Genomic DNA, 21,458 nt, shown 5'->3' on the forward strand with positions numbered 1-21,458 from the left:
ATGCAGGAGGATCGCAAGTTCAAAGCCAGCCTCAGCAAAAGTGAGGTGCTAAGCAACTCAGTGAGACCCCGTCTCTAAATAAAATACAAAATAGGGCTGGGGATGTAGCTCAGTGGTTGACTGCCTCTGAGTCCAAACCAAAAAAAAACCCAAAAAACTGTCATGTTATATAAGTACCTATCTAATATCCTTGGTTCTCCTTTTTTGGCTCAGAGATCCTAAAAATATATACTATCTAGCCCTTCACAGCTAAACTTTGCAGTTCTGTGTTCCACATAATAAAGTCCAGGCTTCTTAGCATTGCATTTAAGGTCCTTTAATCCCTAAAACCCTACTTCATTATTACTTTTCCGATGTTATTTTTTCATTTTTCTTCTTCAGGGACTTTCCTTCAGCCAACCTGGCTTCTTTATTATTCATAGGAATATCCAAGGGAAAAAATATTTGCTAATTGTAGGGAATAAATGAATATGAGTAGTTGAAGATGGCTGTGGTTTCAAGCTTAGATGAGTGTTAGGAGAATGTTCATGGCAATTAGTGAAAAAATGTAAGAAGAAAAGCAATTTCATGAAAGAAAATATGATATTCTGTACTTGGTCTCATTTTCGGTATATTGCATGATAAATTTTTTAAAATTGTAAGGTGTATATAGCATAAAGTTGCCATTTTAACTATTTTAAGTGTGCAATTAGGTGTTATTAGTCACGTTCACTGCATTACACACTATCACCACTGTTTTCTTTATCATCATCCCAAACAGAAACTTTGTAATCATTAAGCTTAAGTAAGCATTCCTAATTCCCTCCTGCCCCTGGTAACTTCTAATCAACTTTCTGTATCTATGAATTTCTCATACCAGATACATCTTGTAAGTGGAATCATAATATATTTGTCCTCTTGTGCCTAACTTATTTCACTTAGGGAAATGTTTTCAAGGCTCCTCCACATTATGGTATGTGTCAGAACTTCATTTTTTTTATGTCAGTTATATTTCATAATATGTATGTAGCATATTTGTTTATTCATTGATCTATTGATGGGCATTTGTATTGTTTCCAACTTATGACTATTGTGAATAATACTCAATTGAACATTATCATAGAAGTATTTGTTGGAATCCTTATTTCCAGTTCTTTTGGTTGCACACTCAAATGCAGAATTGCTGGATCAATTTCACAGGGGTTTCACTGTCTCATTACCTTTGGCAGTATAAAAGTTCTGATTTCTTCTTATCATCCTTAGCATTTATTTCCATTGTTTGTTCTTTTGAGTTTTGAAGAGTTTGAAGGTGTATCTCATTATAGTTTTGATTTGTATTTCTCTAATGACTGATGATGCTGACTATTTTTTCATCTATTCTTACATATTTAGAGAAATTTCTATTCATTTTTTTACCACTTTTTAAATTGGATTGTTTTTGCATAGTTCTTATCTATAGTCACCCTATTGGGCTGTAGTATAACAGAACTACTTACTCCCATCTAACTGTAATTTAGTACTCTTTCATCAACCTTTCTGTATCCTTCCCTGACCTCCTTATTATTTTAGTGTCTCTAGAATCTATAATCCTGTTACCATTCTCTCTTTTGTATTTAGTTTTTTTTTTTTTTTGCCTGATCAGTTTGAGTAGAGGCATGTCAATTTTAGTGATTTTTTTCTTTTTTTCTTGTGATTTTCTTTAAAAACTCATAATTTCTTTCATTGATTTTACTTTTCTGTGTTCTATTCCATTTCCACTCTGATCTCATTATTTTTTTCCCTCCTGCTTAGTTGAGATTTCATTTGGTATTTTGTTACTAGTGTAAAATAGAAACTGAGATCATTGGTTTGAGATTTTTCTTTCTTTTTATTTATATATGACAGTGGAATGCATTACAATTCTTATTACACATGTAGAGCACAATTTTTCGTATCTCTGGTTTTATACATAGTATATTCACAACAATTCATGTCTTCATACATGTACTTTGGATAATAATGATCTTCACATTCCACCATCATTAATAACCCCATGCCCCCTCTTTTCCCCTCTAACCCCTCTGCCCTATCTAGAGTTTGTCTATTTCTCCCAGGCTCTTGCTCTCTATCCCACTATTAATTAGCCTCCTTATATCAAAGAAGATATTTGGCATTAACTTCTCTAACTCCATCCATTTACCTTCAAATGCCATGATTTTATTCTCTTCTATTGCTGAGTAATATTCCATTGTGTATATATGACACATTTTTTAATCCATTCATCTATTGAAGGGCATCTAGGTTGGTTCCACAGTTTAGCTATTGTGAATTGGGCTACAATAAACATTGATGTGGCTGTGTCCCTATAGTATGCTGTTTTTAAGTCCTTTGGGTATAGTCTGATGAGAGGGATAGCTGGGTCAAATGGTGGTTCCATTCCCAATTTTCTGAAACATTTCCATACTGCTTTCCATATTGGCTGTACCAATTTGCAGTCCCACCAGCAATGTATGAGTGTGCCTTTTTCCCCACATCCTTGCCAACGCTTATTGTTGTTTGTATGCGTTCTTTTTTTCTAAACAGGTATTTAAAACTATAAATTTCTCCCTAAGTACTGCTTTAGCAGAATCCCACAAATTTTGGTACGATTTATATATTTTTTAATTTCCCTTTTGATTCCGTCTTTGATCCATGAGTTAGTTAGAACTATGTATTTTAGTTTCAAAACACTGAAGGTTTTCCAGAATCTTATTTTATTGGTCTCTAGTTTAATTCTGTTGGGATTAGGGAACGTATACATTTTATTTTACCTATGGTATAAGCTCCAGTATATATTTCTATTATTATTTAAAAGAAAATTGACATTTTAAAGAAATTTAAGTGAAGGAAGTGAATTTTAATTAAATTCAATGGGAATATAAATATTATCATTTGGGGACTTTGTGTATATGCCTATTGGGCCATATGAAGTTCCACAGTTTGTTGATCTCTTTCTGTTTTATTACTTTTTTTCTGTTTCATTGTGAAAAATTTTTATTGCTATACTTTTATAATCAGTAAACTTTTTTCCTGCAGTGTCCAACTTATTCATCCAATCCAGTATGTTTTTTTGACTCTCATATTTTAGCTTTTATCTCGAGTTCTGTTGGGTCTTCTATATTTTTGTAACCTTTTGAAGATAAGGAATATAGTATCTGTTTTAATGCTCTTTTGTGCTAATTTCAACAATCTTATTGCATTATGGATTGTTAAAATTGGTTGATTTTTCTTTTCATTGTGTCTTTTATTTCCAGCCTCCCTGTATCTTTTAATTAGATATCAGAAGTTGTGACTTTACTTTGTTATATACTGGGTACTTTTGCGATCTTATAAATTTTCTTGGAATGCAGTTAAGTTACTTGGAAATAATTTGATCTGTTCATGTCTCATTTTAAGCTTTTCTTTGTGTATGTGTGTGTGGGGGGGGTGGGGGGCTGGATTTAGAGCTCAATCCTGAGCTAGTTCTTGCCCACTACTAAGGCAATACCTTTCTAGAATTACCACAGGAAGACCTAAGAACTGCTTTCCCGAGTATTCTATCTAGTGCGCTGCAAATTATGACTTTCTTTAGTCCTGCTTATGCACTGTTTACTTTACCACTTCTTTCAAATTGTTCTTTCTTCTACCATGAGTAGTTTCCTCACATATATGTCCTTGTTGGTATTCTTGAGTTACTTCTGTATGTAATTCTTTTCTCTCTATTATGGTACTTTGTCACATGAATTTGAGTTGCCTTATTCTTCTAGAACACCGAGCTTTAACTTCTGAAGCCAGAGAGTCTATTAGGCTCTGTTTCAGCTTCCATTCTCAGTGCTGTAACCTGTAAATTATCAACAAGGCAATAAACTGGGCAAGAGGAGTAGGGCTCACCTTCATTTCCCCTCTGTTAAGGATGACCAGCTTTCATTGCTTGATGCATGGTTTGAAAATCATTGTTCAATACATTGTCTGATTTTTTGTTGTTGTTTCAATGCAGCATAAATCAACTTCAGTTTAATACATTTTGGTTGGAGTCTTGCTGTTTTTGTTGTTTGTTTTGGAGGTTCACCCCCTTCAAATTAATGCTCTGATATAAAACATAAAACAATGTGATAATATTAGTAAAAATAATTTTGAAGGGTATGTCAAAAAACACTCTATCTACATTTAAGAGTGCTTGTGATTTATAATCTGTAATCATTTACGCTTTAAGTATAATCATTGTATGTATGTACAAAGTCTAGAAGTTTATACAAAAATATTAAATTATTATTTTGGGAGGGTAGTATGATTTAGGGTAACTAATTTTATTTTTTCTCATTTGAACATGTGTCATAAATAAAAACAAAATATCATTTATAGACCAGTGTAAGTAATTTGAGTGCTAGTCTCTTATTCCATCCTTATTTGAAAACTGACATAACAATATGTTGGAGTAGAAGATATATATATATCTAAGTCATCAAACCCTTTATCTCTTAATTGTATCTTTGTGATACATCATTCAGGTCATTGAAGCTAGATCCTTAAATGTGTCCTACAGAAAGAAGGAAAATGTATTTAAAACAAGTCATGATAACAGGAAAAAGAACTTAAAGATTATTTTTTTCATTTACTTAAAAATTAGTTTAGTTTTGGGTGACAATATGTATGTATGTAAGAAGAGGATGGTGGGATTGTTTCCTATAGATTAAGTAATAGTCATGCTTTATTTGCATTATTTTGGGAGCATGAAGAGAAAGAAAGATAAGGTCATTATAACCCTATATCGAGATAGATTCAGTGCAAATTAAGAGACTGCTTTTTAAGGATAGTTTACTACTGACTTTTTAATTTGTTCAAAATCAAGACTATTTAATAAAAGATTGGTGATAGATGGTCATGAGATCCAGAATTATTTGGCATTTGGTTTACATATTAAGTTGATTGATATAAAATATCAAAACAGTAAATCAAGATATTATTTGTAATTTTACCTAGTATTCTATGTATATAAAATTTCCAAATGCTTGTGCAAAATGCTATGTTCTTCCTGACCTTGTAGCCTTTTAAGCACTTAATTTGATTTATAATATTAGCATTTGATACTCTGAAATGTCAAACTTTTGGCTTTCAGTGACTGATACTTGGGACAGTATTTGTATGTCAATGTTATCCATGATATCATACTATGTTACTCTTGTTATATTACTCTATGTTACTAAGGTAACAGTACAGATTAAAGTTTTTGAACAGTCATTTTTTCTGTAAAGGAACAATGTTTGTAACTTTTGTATGGTTTGATTTAAAGCCATTTTCCTTTTGTTTTCTTGTTTTCCATATGGTAAGAACATAAAACTGCTTGTGAAGATTTAGAAAGGTGATCTTATCTGAACAATCTTCAACCTTTTTCTTTTGTATTCTGATAAATTGAACTCTAGTTTTTGAGAGCACATTAAAAAATAGTTAAATTTATAGTTAAAAAACAGACAGACCTGGCCTTGCTGAAGAAACTGAGTATTTTTTTTTCTTTGTCCCTTCTGTAAATGAAAAACAGGAAGTTAGTACTGGAAAGAAATTTGAAACGTTGATCTTTTCTTTGGTTCTACTTTGGGTAAATGCTCACTTGCCTCTAAAATGATAGGAATTCAGTGTTAGTATAAAAAAGTTTGGGAAAAACATTTGCCACTTTGTTCTGTTCTGTTTGAAAATGTTTGGTTAGAAAAAGCTGTATATAGTATTTCATATATAAATGTAAAATGGTTGCTTGAGTTTCACAAGTCACAGATGTATGCTTTGATCATATAATGGCATTGTTTGTTTTTAATATAGCTCTGTCTTAAAAATATTTTGTTAACTTAGGAAAAAAATGTTATTTAGACTATGCTGTGTCCAAGTACAAATTTACCCAATGTGAAAACCTGCATATATATAATTTAACACACTAATTAAAAAACAATGATAGAAAGGAGATCAGTAGAGTAGAGTAGAGGAAGTAGATCTGGGGAGAGAAGATTGGGAGAGAAAAGAAAGATACTGAAGAATGAGGTTGATCAAATTAGTGCATATACAAATGTGACATAATGAATCCCACTATTATGTATAAATACAATACACAATTTGAAAAAAGAAAAATGATGTCCAGTTTAATGTTCAAATGTTCACATTTTTGGAAATTAAAGTTTAGCACTGCTTTTCTTTGATTTAGACTGTATTTTATGTAAATTGGAGATCAAAAGATTGATTTTGAAGTATGTAAATAGGCTATTTTGAGATTAGTGTTATATAAAGTTTATTTGTCCAGAAGCATTTTACATACTGTTACTTGCTTTAAAGCTTAGAATAATTATTTGCTATATTATTGAAGAATTCAAAAAGTCTGTGTATTTTGCAGAATAATAATTTACCCATTCAATAAATGTAATCACTGGAAAATATTCACATTTAAAATGAATATTTAATGAACAACTGATTTCAATTATATGTTTCTGAAATATTTGTAAAACCTTTTTTTCACAATGGGTTATATTAAAACAAGTTGTTTTATTTACATATTTAGGCTAAAATTATTCAAAGGAAGTTTCCTAAGAATGAGGTTTTTTTTCATAGTAAGAAGATATAAAATTAAAATTTAGCAGACCAGTCATAGCCTTATTCTTTAATTCATGCTTAATAAAATTTCTCTTTCAGACAGCAAATGGCTACATCTTGTTTTTTCATGTTATATCTTCAAGAGGCGACAAGTACCTTTATGAACCAGTATATCCCAAGTAAGTTTGTTGGCTTTTATTTTTTTAATATAAATCTGCATACTTTATATTCACAGAAACATTAAAGTTTTGGATTGTCTGAAGTTATTAAAATAAAGATAAGCCAGCATTTCCAAAAAAGCATTTCAGAAATTACCAGGTCTTTGAACCATAATTTCTTGATTAAAGAATTCTGTAATTAAATAAGTTTGGGAATCATTAGGAATGTATTGTATCCTTTCATAGCCATTCACAATTACTATTAATATACTCCAGATCTGACATTCTGCAGTCTTTATTAGAGAGGAGCTAAGAAATCCTGAGTGGAAGAGGTGAAATATGACTATAAGTACTTTTGCCTGTATTTTTGTATATGCATAGATTTAAAAAAAGAAGAAGAAAAAACAAATGTCTGGGGTTCTTTTTTAACTCTTGATTAAAATTTGAGGGAACATGAACTTTTGCTCTTTGTGTAGTTATGTATATTTTGTGTTTTTTCCTCCATAGCATGCCTTATTTTCAAAATAAAAGGATGTATAGGTTTAAAGCATGACATCGTTTTTAAAAGATCAAGTTTTGAAGCTAGATATAAGATATTATTTATCATGTTTCTAGATAATAGAAAACATCCAAAATTTAATAGGTATGTAAGAATTAATGAGAAAAATAGATTTTACTATTTGAAAAGTTTAAATTTCTGAAAATTAACAACAACAAAATTAAAACATTAAAAATCAAATAACAAACTTGGGGAAAATATTTTTAGTAAATAGGGCCTCAGCTTATTGCTTTTAATAAAGGAATCATATAAATTGTCGATAAATACAGTCTATAATTGATAAAAAGTCTCAAAAGAGGAAATGCAGTTACTATAAACACAAGAGAAACTGTTCAAGCTTAATATTATTCAAATAAAATATCAAATTCAACAATTTTTAAAAAAGAAACTCAAATTTTAATATAAAAAAATGTTTGCTGAATTATTGTTCCACTAGCAGAGGTATAGTAAAATGTTGTGTTGCTCACTTTTGATAGATGTTGTATACAAAAGTGTGATAATAGGGAGTTAGCAGGTTAACTGTAGTACATCCTTCTCAATGATGTAGTCATTAAATATAAAGTCTCAGAAAATTTTGTGTACTCAAAAACCTGATCATATTAAAATAAATAAAGCATACACAAAATTACATGTATAATATTTCCATAGCTATTTAAAACAAAACAATAAGATTCATATAAAAAATCCAGAACAATATAATACAAATTTTTTATAGTATTTTGGCCCTAAGTGATAGAACTGTAATATAGATCTTTTTTTTTTTTTTTTTTTTAATGGTTTTGGGCATTGAAACCAGGGCCTTGTGCATGTGAGGCAAAACACACTTTATCAACTGAGCTATATTTCTAGCCCTGTAATACAGCTCTTTATAGTATTTTGCTCCTAAATAGTAGAACCAGAATGATTTTTCTGCTGCTTTCAATTCTAAAAAATTTTTTAACATTTTTAAAATATGGAAATTGTATTTAATTTTGTTAAATTGGATTTGCAAAATCCCAAAGGAAAAGAAACCCATGATTTCCCAAGAAAATGGTACCATGGAAGTTTTTTGTTTCTGTTTAAGAAAACTTTGTTAATATTCTTGAATACAGCTTTGAAAAGGCTAACTAGGTCATTTAGAATATAGGTCAGATTCTTTTATCATAGATTCTAGAGAACTATCTAGACTTGCCTAATGGAAAAGCCACTTCTTTTTGTGACAAATATAGTGTTAATTAAAGTATTAGCTGAGTTTTGGAAAACTTTTGTTAAGTACAGAAAAATTTTAATGATTTGGTTATTGATTTGGTTGTTTTTCAATATAAAACTTTAAATGAAGAAATCCTTTCAGTATTGCTTATGGTATACTTATATACCATAATGGGCATTATGGTATATTTAGAAATTTTATATTCTTTTAAAAGAAATATTTATTTTTGAGCTGCAATTGGACATAATATCTTTATTTATTTTTATGTGGTACTGAGGATCGAACCCAGGGCCTTGCCATGCTAGGCAAGTGCTCTACTGCTGAGCTACAACCCCAGCTCTTATATTCAGTTTTGTGGATATTAATAAAACTAAATTTTTTTATTCTAAGTGATAAATTTGTGAAATACTCTTGTAATCAATGTCTAAAATTTTATTGACTTGTGTATTTTGAACTATTGTGTCTGACTTCTTTTTTGGGCTTGATTCAGACGTGTTCCTGTAAATAAAAAGCAATAATCACAGTCAACTGAATTTAACTTGATCAGTCTATACAACTGTGGGCAGAGTACAGAAATAACTTCTCTTGAGATAGTAAAAAGACTCTTTTCTTTAGCTCACTAATATAATTTACATATATTTACATGTTTCAGAATAGTACTTTTGAGACCCACTTTTTGTACCACAGAATTTTAAAAAATAGTGTCTTACCTTTTGATTCCAAAACTACACAAGATGCCTCTTAACTGAATCCTGACAATGCATAATCTTTGCTGTGCTTGACTATGTGTGTTGGGGTAGAGAAGTAAGAATATTATTCTGTTTTCAGTTTGGACATTATTTCCTTATATTGAATATTTGGGGTTTTAATACCTGGGCTCAATAAAATGTTCTTAGAACAGCATGAATCTTGGTTTAAGAGATAAGCTTTGGTGGCAGATAGACCTGGAATTGAACATCAGCTTTATCATACCTGATGTATGATTTTTTTCAAGTTTTTAATACTGCCCCAAACGGTTTCATTTGTAGAATGGGATAACAGTACAAACCATTTCATAGAATTAAATGAGATCATTTATATTTAATGCTTGGATAAATACCTGGCTTATGAGAAAATTAACAAAGGACAACTGCTGTAATCACTAATGTATTTTTCTTTCACAAAATTTTTACTTCATTTTTAAGATTTTAAGTGATTAAAATATATATTCATATAAGTAATTTGTTGATGCTGTGCCTCTCTGCCAACATATAACTTCTAGTAACTGCTACATAAAATCAAATAATATCTCATATGCAAAACAATTTTGTAGGATAGTCAGTCTGTTACTGATTTGTGCATTAAACTACTTTTAGGTTAGGTTAGTTTAATAAGCCCCCCCCAGAAGTCATTTGTAAAATGAAAATAAAAATATCTTAAATTGTTAGATGTTCATATATTTAAAACCTGAAAGATAGTGATTACCTAAGTAAAAAAAAAAGTTTGATTTTGACAATATCACTTGTACCATTGTAAACAATTATGTAGTTCACAGACACTATTGTAAGTACTTTCACTACTCATTTAATTTCTGTAGTAACCCAGAGAAGTAACTAGGTACAACTAGTATACAAATTATTACACAGAGAGGCCAGGTGACTCATCATAGTTGTATTCTTAAGTGGCACAGCCAAAATTCAGATATGAGTGTTATAGCCCCAGAGTTTGTGCTTTTAATCATTACTACTATACTGCCCCAACCTTGTTGTGCCCTATCTAGCCATCTACTAGGACTTACTGAGGGAATAGGGATAGAAAAAAGGAGAAATGATCTGGAGTGCTTTATAATGGTCCTGAAGAACAGAGGTAGCATAATTAAGACCAATAGTTAATTGTCTTCTCAATTATAGAAATGCTATTATCTCTTATTTCACTTCTCTAAATCTTAGCAGTATATCACATGATTTTTTTCTAGAGGATCTCAGCTTTCCTGTATTATATGATAGTATCTTAACCTCAGGCTGCATATCATTTTCATTGTGTTCCATCTGAGAACACAGGTCAGATACCTCTTTGATCTTTCATAGTTTCCACCTATAGTAGTTGCTAGCATCCTTGTAGATACAGGGAGTCAATCTTCAAAAGTGATGGCAGTTTTATTAAATGATTTTACCTCAAAGATCACTCATTTATAATAACATTTTCTATTTCTTTGTCTTTCGTATATTGACAGATTCCATTCTGTATAAAATATGTCTTCACATTAGTCATACAAACCAGTGTGCAGGCTGGTTGAAGCTTGTCTTTTTTTTTTTTTAATTTTATGTTTTAGAATATGTAGTGAAATTAATGAAGGAAACTGCCAGGGATAAATCAGAAAAAAAATTGTTTTTAGATGGGAATGTGTTCACGTACTTGTATTTAAATGAGTTCAGTCAATCTTGAAATTGCTAATTATATTTCTTCATAATGAAAATAATTTCAGGGGTTAGGATTGTGGCTCAGCAGTAGAGCGCTTGCCTAGCATGGGCGGGACCCGGGTTCAATCCTCAACACCACATAAAAATAAAGGTATTATGTTGTGTTCATCTGTACTTAAAAAATAAAAAGGTATTTTTTTAAAAAAAGAAAATAATTTCAGCAAATATATTATAATGTATATTTTGTTGAGAACAGAGAACCTCCACACTTCTCTCACTTCTGTCTCTCCACCAGTACCATTAAGCTCTCTCTCTTTTTTTATTTTGTTAAGAGACAAGTCTTATTGAGGCCCAAGTTCTAAAACAAACAATTACAGGAGCTGGTATTGTAGTTCAGTGGTAGAGTGCTTGTCTAGCATCAGTTAGGCTCTAGCTTCAATCCCCAGCACCACTGAAAAGAAAAAAAAAATTACTAAAATTGAGTGTACTTAATTTCAAATATCTAAGTTATAGATCATCATCTTCTTCATAGAAAAAAATAATCACTCCAAACAAAAGAACAAATCTCCCTCTCCTTTACTCCTTTCCTCCCCAACATAGTTTATCTTACAAGCTCTCTGTTAATGAATTAGTACTGACTGGAAAGGAAGAAGAGACTGACTGAGGCTATAATTTCTGATTTCAATAGTTTATCTCCAAAAATCCAGTTTTTTTTTTTTTTTGGAAAATCCTAAATCATAAGTCATAAGCATCTGCTGAATCACATCAAATGTATAGGAGAAAAGACGTCTGAATTAGTCATAGAATGAACGTTTCCCTCAACATATATTTAGTTGTGCATTGCTTAAGAACAGGTTAGTTCTGAGAAATGCATCCTTAGGTGATTTCATCCTTGTGTGAACATCATAGAGTGTACTTATACAGATCTATAAGCTGTTATACAATTATAAGTTATTTGTTTATTTAAACATCTAAAAATGGAAAAGGTATAGTGGTTGGATTTTTTTTTTGCCTTTATATTCTTATACAAGCAGTTTTGATATCTTCAGATTTCCAACACCAGAAGCTATGAATACACTTTCCTATAACTGGCACCTCAATAGGTTTGTTTATACCAGCATCATTACAAACATGGGTAATGAATGTTTTGTCTCCTATGACATTACAGTAGCTGTAATACCACTGGTTGATAGGCATTTTTTAGCTCCATTATAATTTATGGGACCACTGCTCTGTGGAGTCTACCTATTACAGTTTAAATATGAGGTGTCTCCAAAAGGCTCATGTCTGAGACAATGCAAGGCTGTTCAGAGGTGAAATGATTAGACTTGAGACTTTAACTGGGTGGGAAATGTAGCCGGGTAGGTTGTAGTTGCAGTACGTAGATCACTGATGGCATGTCTTTTGGGTTTATATTTTTCCCCTCGTGAGTGGAGTGCTGTCTGTCTCTCTTTGCTTCCTTGTTACGATGTTCTGAACTCTTTTTCTCTGCCATACCTGTGCACCATGATGTTCTGACTCACCTTGGGCCCAGAGCTATGGAGTTGGCTAATCAAGGACTGAACGTCTGAAATCATGGGCCAAAATAAACTTTTCCTCCTTTATATTGTTCTTGTCAGTTCTTTTGGTCACTACTGTGCAAAGCTGACTAAAATACCTCCTTTGATTGAAATGTTGTATGTTGCATGACTCTCTGACAGCATAATGATATGAGCACTTGTTAATAGGATTGGTAAGAATATTTATGTTTAGATTCTGGGTAGTGCAGTCTATTCCTTTATTAGCCATACTTTGAGTATGACACCTGAACTCAGAGGATAGAATCTAACGATCTGTACAATTCACTTGTTTAAAGTTTTGTAGTCTATTTTTTATTTTTAAAATTTGTTTTAAATGACAATAGAATACATTTATGCACTTTGATATTTCATACATAGATGGAATATGATTTCTCATTTTTCTGAGTGTACATGTTGCAGAATCATATTGGTCATGGAATCATATGTAAACATACAGTAATAATGTCTGTTTCATTCTACTATCTTTCCTATCCCCATATCCCCTCCTTTTCCCTCCCACCACTTCCCTGTACCTAATCTAAGGTAACATTATTCTTTCCTAGTGCCCCCCACTTTATTGTGAATTAGTATCCGCATATTAGAGAAAACATTGAGCCTTTGGTTTTGTGAGATTGGCTTATTTCGCTTAGCATGATATTCTCCAGCTCCAACCATTTACTGGCAAATGCCATAATTTTACTCTTCTTTTAAGCTGAGTAGTATTCAAATCAATTCAAAGAGCCCTGCACATTGTTATTATCAGACTGAAGGCCATTTGATGTGTTCATTTGCAATTTTTTTGGATTGGGGCAGGGGTAGTTTATAAAATATCCAGTAGTCAGAGTAATACCTCTTTATGAAAACTCTTCCAAAAATTATTTTCATGCATTTAAGAAGTATTCAGTTTTGTCAGGCTTTAAGAACTATTGTTTATGCTAAAGATGCATCGGTTAAGAAATGGAACAAAAAATCCTCCCTATAGAAATTGTATTCCCCTAGTGTAAAGGATGATAAATAATATTTCACAAATTAGAAAATACATTTTAGGCAAAAATATAAAGCCAGATAAGGGAATATGAAGTTGGATCATAATTTGATATAGGGTCTTCAGTAATTTTCACTGAGAAGATAACACGTAGAAGAATCTTAAAGAGTTTTGAGGGAACAAAACAAACCTAGGAAAAGAGTAATTCTGAGTTGGCGAGATTTAGCAGGTAAGAAAATTCATAAGAAAACATTGTGAATAAATTCCCTTGAAGCCATTAAATAAATAAAACATATAAGTGCTCATGCATTTATGATGTTAAGGGAAGCATGAAATATGCAAAGTTCTGCAGCTAAAGATCATAGCATATACATCTACAGAATATACACATAATGAAATCAGGTTCAACATGATGTTTCAATAGGCGCAAAGGGAATAAAAAATATTGAGATCGCTAGTGTACATTATCAAGTTCATGAACTGAACACAGAATAATGTATGTTAGTGTACTCCCATAGAATTCTTTTTTTAATATGTATTTTTTTAGTCATAGGTGGACATAATACCTTTATTTTATTTTTATGTGGTTCTGAGGATCGAACCCAGTGCCTCATGTGTGCTGGGTGAGCACTCTACCACTGAGCCACAGTCCCAGCTCAGAACTTTCTAACTTTTTAACTGGTAATCCATGAATCTCATTTAAAAAAAAAAAATCAAACAGTTATATAAAGAGAAAATATGGACTTTGTCTGCTTTTTCAGATTGTAATCTTGTTTCACTGTCCAATTGTCTTAAATCTCTTGGATAAATAATTAGGAATAGAATTACTGGAACATATCATATGCCTAGTGATTATAGATTGTATGCTAGACATTATTATTAATAGTCTGATTTTTGTGTTTTTCCTTTAGAGTATTGAAACTTGTTTTGGATGGCAGTTGTTTGGTGTTCTTGATTCTTTTGAGGCTTGTGTGTGTGCTTTTAAAGGGTGGATTTAAAATTCACTTGGTTGGGCTAATTTATCCCCCTGAGGTCTTTAATAAGGTCTCTCCACTTGAGCCAGTTGGAATTGAAATTCTTTCAGCCCTATATGAGCTGGACAGCTAAAAACCTTAGCAGTTGCCAAGCCTTGTGGGGTGTCACAATATGTTTTCATAATTTAGTATTTGGTAAGACTCAGGGGAATGTGGATTTCTAGAGCCCTTTATATAATACCTTCCTGGTATTCTGCTTCATAAATTGCTGCTTCTGCTTCCCTGAATTTTAATCTTGCTCTCCTGAACTTTTACTACCATCCTATGTTGGATTCTCTCACCCTAGATGATAGTCTGAAAGTGACTTCTGCTAGAAAACCTTATTTGCTTACGTTTGCTCATGATAACAATTTTGTACTACCTGTTATTTAATTTCTAAATATAGTTGTTTCATATATTTTGTCCAGGTTTGTTTCTAGGGGGCTAGAAACTAATTATTCTATTAGTGGAATAATGAAATGAGTACTTACATGCTCATCAGTCAGCTCCAACAGTTTTTGGTCTTTTTCCATTAGAGTATATTTATGAACATCCTAGAAATCATTATTTTATTTCACCCAGAATGCTCTCATTATTATGGGCATATCAGTAAAAGTATTGCAGTGGTGTGGCTCAGTGATAGAGCACATGCTTAATGTGTGTGAAACTCTGAATTCAACCTCTAGGAACCCCTTGCTTCTCCAGTTGCATTGTCTGCAACTGTGAATGTCAGATATGGGAAAAGAGATAATTCTGAGCCTTTCTAGAACTATGGTTGGAGAAGCAGAGCCTCTTAGTCCCAGAGTTCACTGAGGATTGCCAGAACCCCCTATATCAAGCACATTCTAGAATGGGATTCATCCTCATTGCTATATTTAAACTTATGCCTACTATCATTTGTAGACATTAGCTACATACTCAGGCTTAAGAGATATGAAATACTAATGAAAATAAATATTTAAAGTTAATGGCAATGTAAAATGACAATGACAAGTGAATGGATATTATGAAAAGTTACAATAGTAGTTCAGGGGAAAGTGCTCACTTATTAGGGGAAGCTTTCTTTAAACTTTATTTAAACTATATGCCTAAAGGAAAAGATAGGCCATAGATAAGTTACGTTAAACAATGTATAATTAACTATATTCTTGAAGTTCCTGTATCCCTGCACCCAAAATCCATCAGTTTATCTGCCACATTATTTTCTTTATCTTGTACTTAGAGTATTTGAGATCTTTTACAAAAAAGAACTTGTTGAATTGTATAGTAACAATTTTCTGTATCATCTAGTGTAATTCCCAAAGCATATTTAACATTTGAGAGAACTGTGGTTTGGTTTGCAGGTTTTTTTTTTTTAAATCAGTTTAATGGGAACTTATTCCCTTTTCCAAGGATATAATAGTAAATTTGAATAGTAATTGATATCCCATTAAAGCATTTCAGTTTTTATTGCCCTTTATTGACATGAATGTCTTGTGTCATTCATTAGAATAGAAAGGTGGAAAATGCAACTTTTAATTTATATAAAATATATTAGTAAAATAAATCTCTCAAACAAGTGTTCTTGATCAAAAGCAAGTCTCAGATTGAGTCATGTATTAAATGTAAGCAATCACAAACTTGACTCTTCCTGACAACTTTATTAAGAGTATTTGTTTACAAATACTTGAAAATGTAAAGTGTTGACAAAGATATCTTCTTTAATAGGGATAAACTCTTATTACCAACAGCTGTGTACTTATATTACCATAACTTGCTTATTTGCATTAATAGTTGTTCATTTAAATAAAGTTAATATTATAACATTGAAGCTTATTTACTGTATGTTAAATATAAAAGTGGAATTTTATGAAATAGTCTATGGAGAGACTTCTATGCCAAGTGGTAAGGGCAACCTAGTCTCTAGATATATTTTACTTCATAAACTGAATTTTAACAAATCTTAGATAAATCTTTTTCTTTTGCAGAAATATGACACTCAACAGTTTCTGATATTCGCCCACTTTAATTAACTGAAACTAAATTAACATTATTATATTTCATGTATCAAAATTAATGGCAGTTTTCCATGATTAAACTTTAAAGTATATTCAAAAATTTATTTGTTTGTTTATTTTTATGAATAACCAAATTGTCTGCAGAGGCTTTGTGAACTTCCACAATTTAAAATGTTAAGGAAACAGTCACATAGTTGATCTGACATTACATTGAGAGAAAAAAAATCAAAAATACTTAAATGGTAACCTCTCATCATTTCCTTTATTCATTGGCTATTTTATTTGAAGAACTACTTATCAAAAACTCAAGGAAGGGCTGGGGATGTGGCTCAAGCGGTAGCTCGCTTGCCTGGCATGCATGCGGCCCAGGTTTGATCCTCAGCACCACATACAAAGATATTGTATCTGCCGAACACTAAAAAAATAAATATTAAAATTCTCTCTCTCTCTCAAAAAAAAAAAAAAAAAAAACTCAAGGAAGAGGCTAAGGCTTACTCCAGTTAAAATTTAGAATGGATATTCTTTTGTGTGCAATGAACAACCCTTTCAACTTTTTTTTCCCCCTATTATTAGTTTCTTGATCCTCAGGTTACCAGCTCTCCTGGATTGCCACTCCCATAACCCATTTGCACGAAGTTCATTTGCTTTCCTTTGAAATTTCTGTCTCTTGTATCACAAGTTCCACCATAATTTGCAGGGGGAAAGCACCTGATTGAACTATCCAGTACTGAACTGGGAATGATTGAGCTCTTCAGCTAGTTTCACAGATTTTTAGTTTTGTTGGCCCTATTCCATCTTCAGTGGATAGAACTTTAGGACATTGTTGAGTCATTATATTGAAATTAAGCCCTTTTTCCTATCCCTTAATTTATTCAGCTCTTTTTTTTCTTTTTGTTAATATGTGATTGTGTTTCAAGGTCAAGAATCTGCACATTAATTCAGAATTTTGATTTAAAAAATAGACAAAGTTTCAATATAAACATAGCTCTTAAACTTTCAAGTTCTGTGTAAAATTATTATATTTATAAATCTATCAAATTTTAATAATTACTTTTAGAGAGAACTTTTACAACTTAAATTCTCTTAAGTATATTAAGCTATGCTGTACAAATTTTATTTATTGTATTTCTTTATAGTCCTTCATTGTCTGACTAGCAAGCTTTTTAACTTTTCATTTGTAGTTTTTTTTTTTTTTTTTGCTAAAGCATGGAATGCATTAGGTAAAAAGTTTCATTCTTCAAAATTGCATGTTAAAACCAGTTTGTGGGAAAATAACGAGATTACTGAAAACATTTTAAAACTGAATTAGAATATTCACAGTAACAATCCTAATAAACATTCAAAGATAGTGTTTTAAATTTAGGACTTAAAAAGGGCAAAGAACACTTTATGAGTAAAGGAATTTAAGGAAAGAATTGAGCTATTATAGTGATAATGGAAAAATGTACAAAGATAAGCATTTGAGCTAAGAGGAAGAGAGTGCTAAGTTCACTTGCATCTTTTGTTTCTCTCTTGGTGTATTTTGCTTTTAGTTGATGGTGGTGCAAAGCATTAGCAAGATAGGAGAAACTCTCTTAAGGAAGTCTGTGAAATTGGTAGTGAAACTTTGCAGATTTAGATGAGAGGATTCATCTAATATATTTAGATGTCTTATAGGATTTTTCTTTTCCATGTAGTTTTAACAAGACACTTAGAAATTTCATTTTTTTATTTAAATAGATAGAAATTGATTTCCTACTAATGTTTTTCTGTTCATCATATTCTTTTTCTCCAGTTTAGCTTTTCAATTCAGTTTCAACTCAGAATTGTAGAATCAAGTGTTGTGTTTCATTTTTTTTCCTCTAAATTTGTCTACTGTAAGTCTTGTTGTCTGGGTTCTATTTCATTAATACAGATTAGCAAAAATTTTGTTATAACACATTCAAAAAGTCACTAGCTGGCTATTCCTTTGGGACTTGTAGGAATATTTTGAATTGTTTTATTCTATTCATCAAAGGATGTGTACATAGCACTCCTAATGTATTTGTCTCTTTTTAATGGACAGATATATTTAATCCTCTCATAATAGTTTAGTTTAAATACAAAGTGTAACTTAGAACTAAATTTTCTTTTAAAAGTTTAGTTTTTTTGTTTTAATATCCATCTTCCCTTCCTTTAAATTTTAGCTCTGTAGAATTTACACCATAATGTTGATTGTGGATGTGGTAGTTATCACATATCAAATTTTTTTTTGGTTTCACCAGACAATTTATAATTTCTAGTGATAAAAGCTAAGGTAACTAAGAATATCAAAGCTTTTTAGTTTTTAAAGTGCATGATTGGAATAAAAAATAAAATGAATAATTATTAACATTTAATAAACCAAAATGTCACAAAACATTCTCATTCCACTTATAGAAGGGTCATATACTCAGCATTCATCAGTAATCTGGAATAGCTAAGACCTAAGAAATGAGGCCTCAAAGAGGACACTAAGCAGCAGAATAAATATACTTGTCCCATAAATGAGGTGCTCCTCATCATTTGCACTGCAGATAGCATCGATTATTTTTTTCCAGTGTGCAATTCATAGTTTGTTAAGGGAAAAAATCAGATAATATCAAGTATACTATAAATATGATGAGAATAACAAATGAGATGTAACTTAGTGGTAGAATACTTGCCTAGTATGTGAGAGGCCCTTGGTTTGATTCCCAGCACTGTCCCCTCCCCTCAAAAAGGGTCATCCATTTCACTTTAGCTATTTGTTCCCTTGATTACATAGTTTGACCTTATCCCCCTCAACAACATTAGCTCTAATTATATATATTTTAAACATTTCATTTGCTCTAAAATTTCCACTCAAATAATTCCTCTGTCTCGTGGAGACAGCCAGTCTGTTTTCACTATCTTCATACCCTTCATGTTTGTGTGCTTCACTCCTTGATTAAGTGACTTTTATGCTGGGAATTGTGTAGCATACAGAGATGATTTTTATATATTGATTGTATCAGAAGGGTTTTAAGATACTTTGCAAGGACACAGCCATGACTTTGTAGCAAGAAGAAAAAACAAGGATGACAGTTTCAACCAATGGAGCTGGAAACTGGTTATCCACATGTAGAAGAATGAGACTAGATCCTTCTCTCTTATCCTGCACAAAAATCAACTCAAATTGGATTAAAGACCTAGGAATTAGAACTGAAACTATGCAACTCCTAGAAGAAAATGTAGATTCAACATTCTAACATAAGAGGCACAGTCAACAACTTCCTCAATTGGATTTCTAAAGCTCAGTAAATGATAACAAGAATTATTAAATAGAATAATATAAAGTTTAAAACCACCTGCACAGAAAAGGAAACATTTAAGAATGTATAGAGAGAATCTACAGAATGAAGAAAAATATTTGTTAGCTAGTCTTCTGACAAGATTAATATCCAGAATATATAAAGAATTCAAAAAACAACATACAAAAACTGAATATTCTAATTAACAAATGGGCAGTTTAAACAGACACTTCTCAAAAGAAGAAATAGCAAATGTCCAACAAACATGAAAAAATTTTTCAACATCTTTAGTAGTCAGGGAAATGCAAATTAAAACTATACCAAGATTTCATCTCACTCCAATTGGAATGGCAGCCATCAAAATACAAGAATAATAAATGCTGGAGAAAAAGGAACACTTTTACACTGTTAAGATTGTGAATTAGTTCAACCCATGTGGAAATAGTATAGAGTTTCCCCAAAAGACTAGGAATGGAACCACCATTTCTTTACCCCTCCTCAGTATGTATCCTAAAGAAATAGTTATCATACTATAGTGATACATGCATACCTGTGTTTAGAACAGCATAATTCACAATAGCCAAACTATAGAACCAACCTCGGTGTCTGTCAGTGAATGAATGGATAAAGAAAATGTGGTATATGTACACAATAGAGTTTTATTCAGTCATAAAGAGAAGGAATGAAATTATATCATTTGCAGGAAAATGGATGGATCTTGAGAACATTATGTTCGGTGAAACAAGCCATACTCACAAAGTCAAAGTTTGTAAGTTTTCTCTCATATGTATAAGCAAGGTTCTCTTCAAAATTGAAGAGAGACCAATGGAATACGGAAAGTTACCAGGAGGAAGGTGGAGGAGAGGGATGGGGGGAAACTGGTAAACACTATTGACCAAATTATATCGTTGTATCATGTGCATATACAAATCTGTAGCAATGAATCCCACCACAATGTATAATTATAATGGACCAATAAAAAATATGGGGAAAAAAATACAAGGGTGACAAAATAAAATGGAGCCAAGAACATGACTTTAAGAAATATACATACCAGGATTTCAAGATGGTGGGATAGAGGAGGTCGCTTTCCTGGCTGCTCTGTGGCATGAAAGCAAGAAAGAAGAGATGCAGCTTCTCAGCAAGTAAGGTACTAGAAACTTTCAAGGACACTATAAGTCCACAAGATTAAAAACTCTACTGCCTCAGATCCATACTGTTAGATGGGTAAACCCACAAACAACATGAAAAAGCAAGGGAGCAAATAGCCTCAAACAAATCAAGGTACTCCAATAATAGAATCCATCAACACCACAGTGGAAGAAATATCAGAGACAGAGTTAGAAATGTATATCTGTGAGGTAAAGGATTATAGAAGGAGTGAAATCAGAGAGACAATACAGGAAGTGAAATATCACTTTAATAAAGAGATTCTGAAGAAAAAAGAAATACTCAAAATGAAGAAATCAGTAAATCAAATTAAAAATTTAGTTAAAAGCATCAACACAGACTATACTTGGAAGACGAGTTTTAGACAATGAAGACTATAAATATTTAATCCTTGATGCCACCCACTTTCTGGAAGGAGAGTTGACTGCTAATCTCATCCAGATACACCCTCACAGACACATATCCATTAATAAGGTTTAATCTGAGTACTCTATGGCCAAATTGACACATAAAATTAATTTGTCAACTAAGCACCCATGCACATCTCTTTAAGCCATACTGATCCCCAAATAATTACAATAACAAGGTTCTAATTGTGCACAATGTGAAACAAC

The 21,458-nt window shown here is 31.7% G+C and overlaps 1 protein-coding gene across 2 annotated transcripts in view; it reads left to right on the top strand.

Annotated features, from left to right (window-relative positions):
• Positions 1-21,458, top strand: part of Ric1 (RIC1 partner of RAB6A GEF complex) — a 116,206-nt gene that overhangs the window by 35,897 nt on the left and 58,851 nt on the right. For both annotated transcript variants that reach the window (XM_026391487.2, XM_026391488.2), the window contains exon 3: positions 6,646-6,725. In XM_026391487.2, coding sequence (XP_026247272.1) covers positions 6,646-6,725 — 80 coding nt within the window. The remainder of the gene's footprint in view (positions 1-6,645; positions 6,726-21,458) is intronic.

The sequence above is a fragment of the Urocitellus parryii genome, chromosome 4, assembly GCF_045843805.1.
Source record: "Urocitellus parryii isolate mUroPar1 chromosome 4, mUroPar1.hap1, whole genome shotgun sequence".
Taxonomy (NCBI): domain Eukaryota; kingdom Metazoa; phylum Chordata; class Mammalia; order Rodentia; family Sciuridae; genus Urocitellus; species Urocitellus parryii.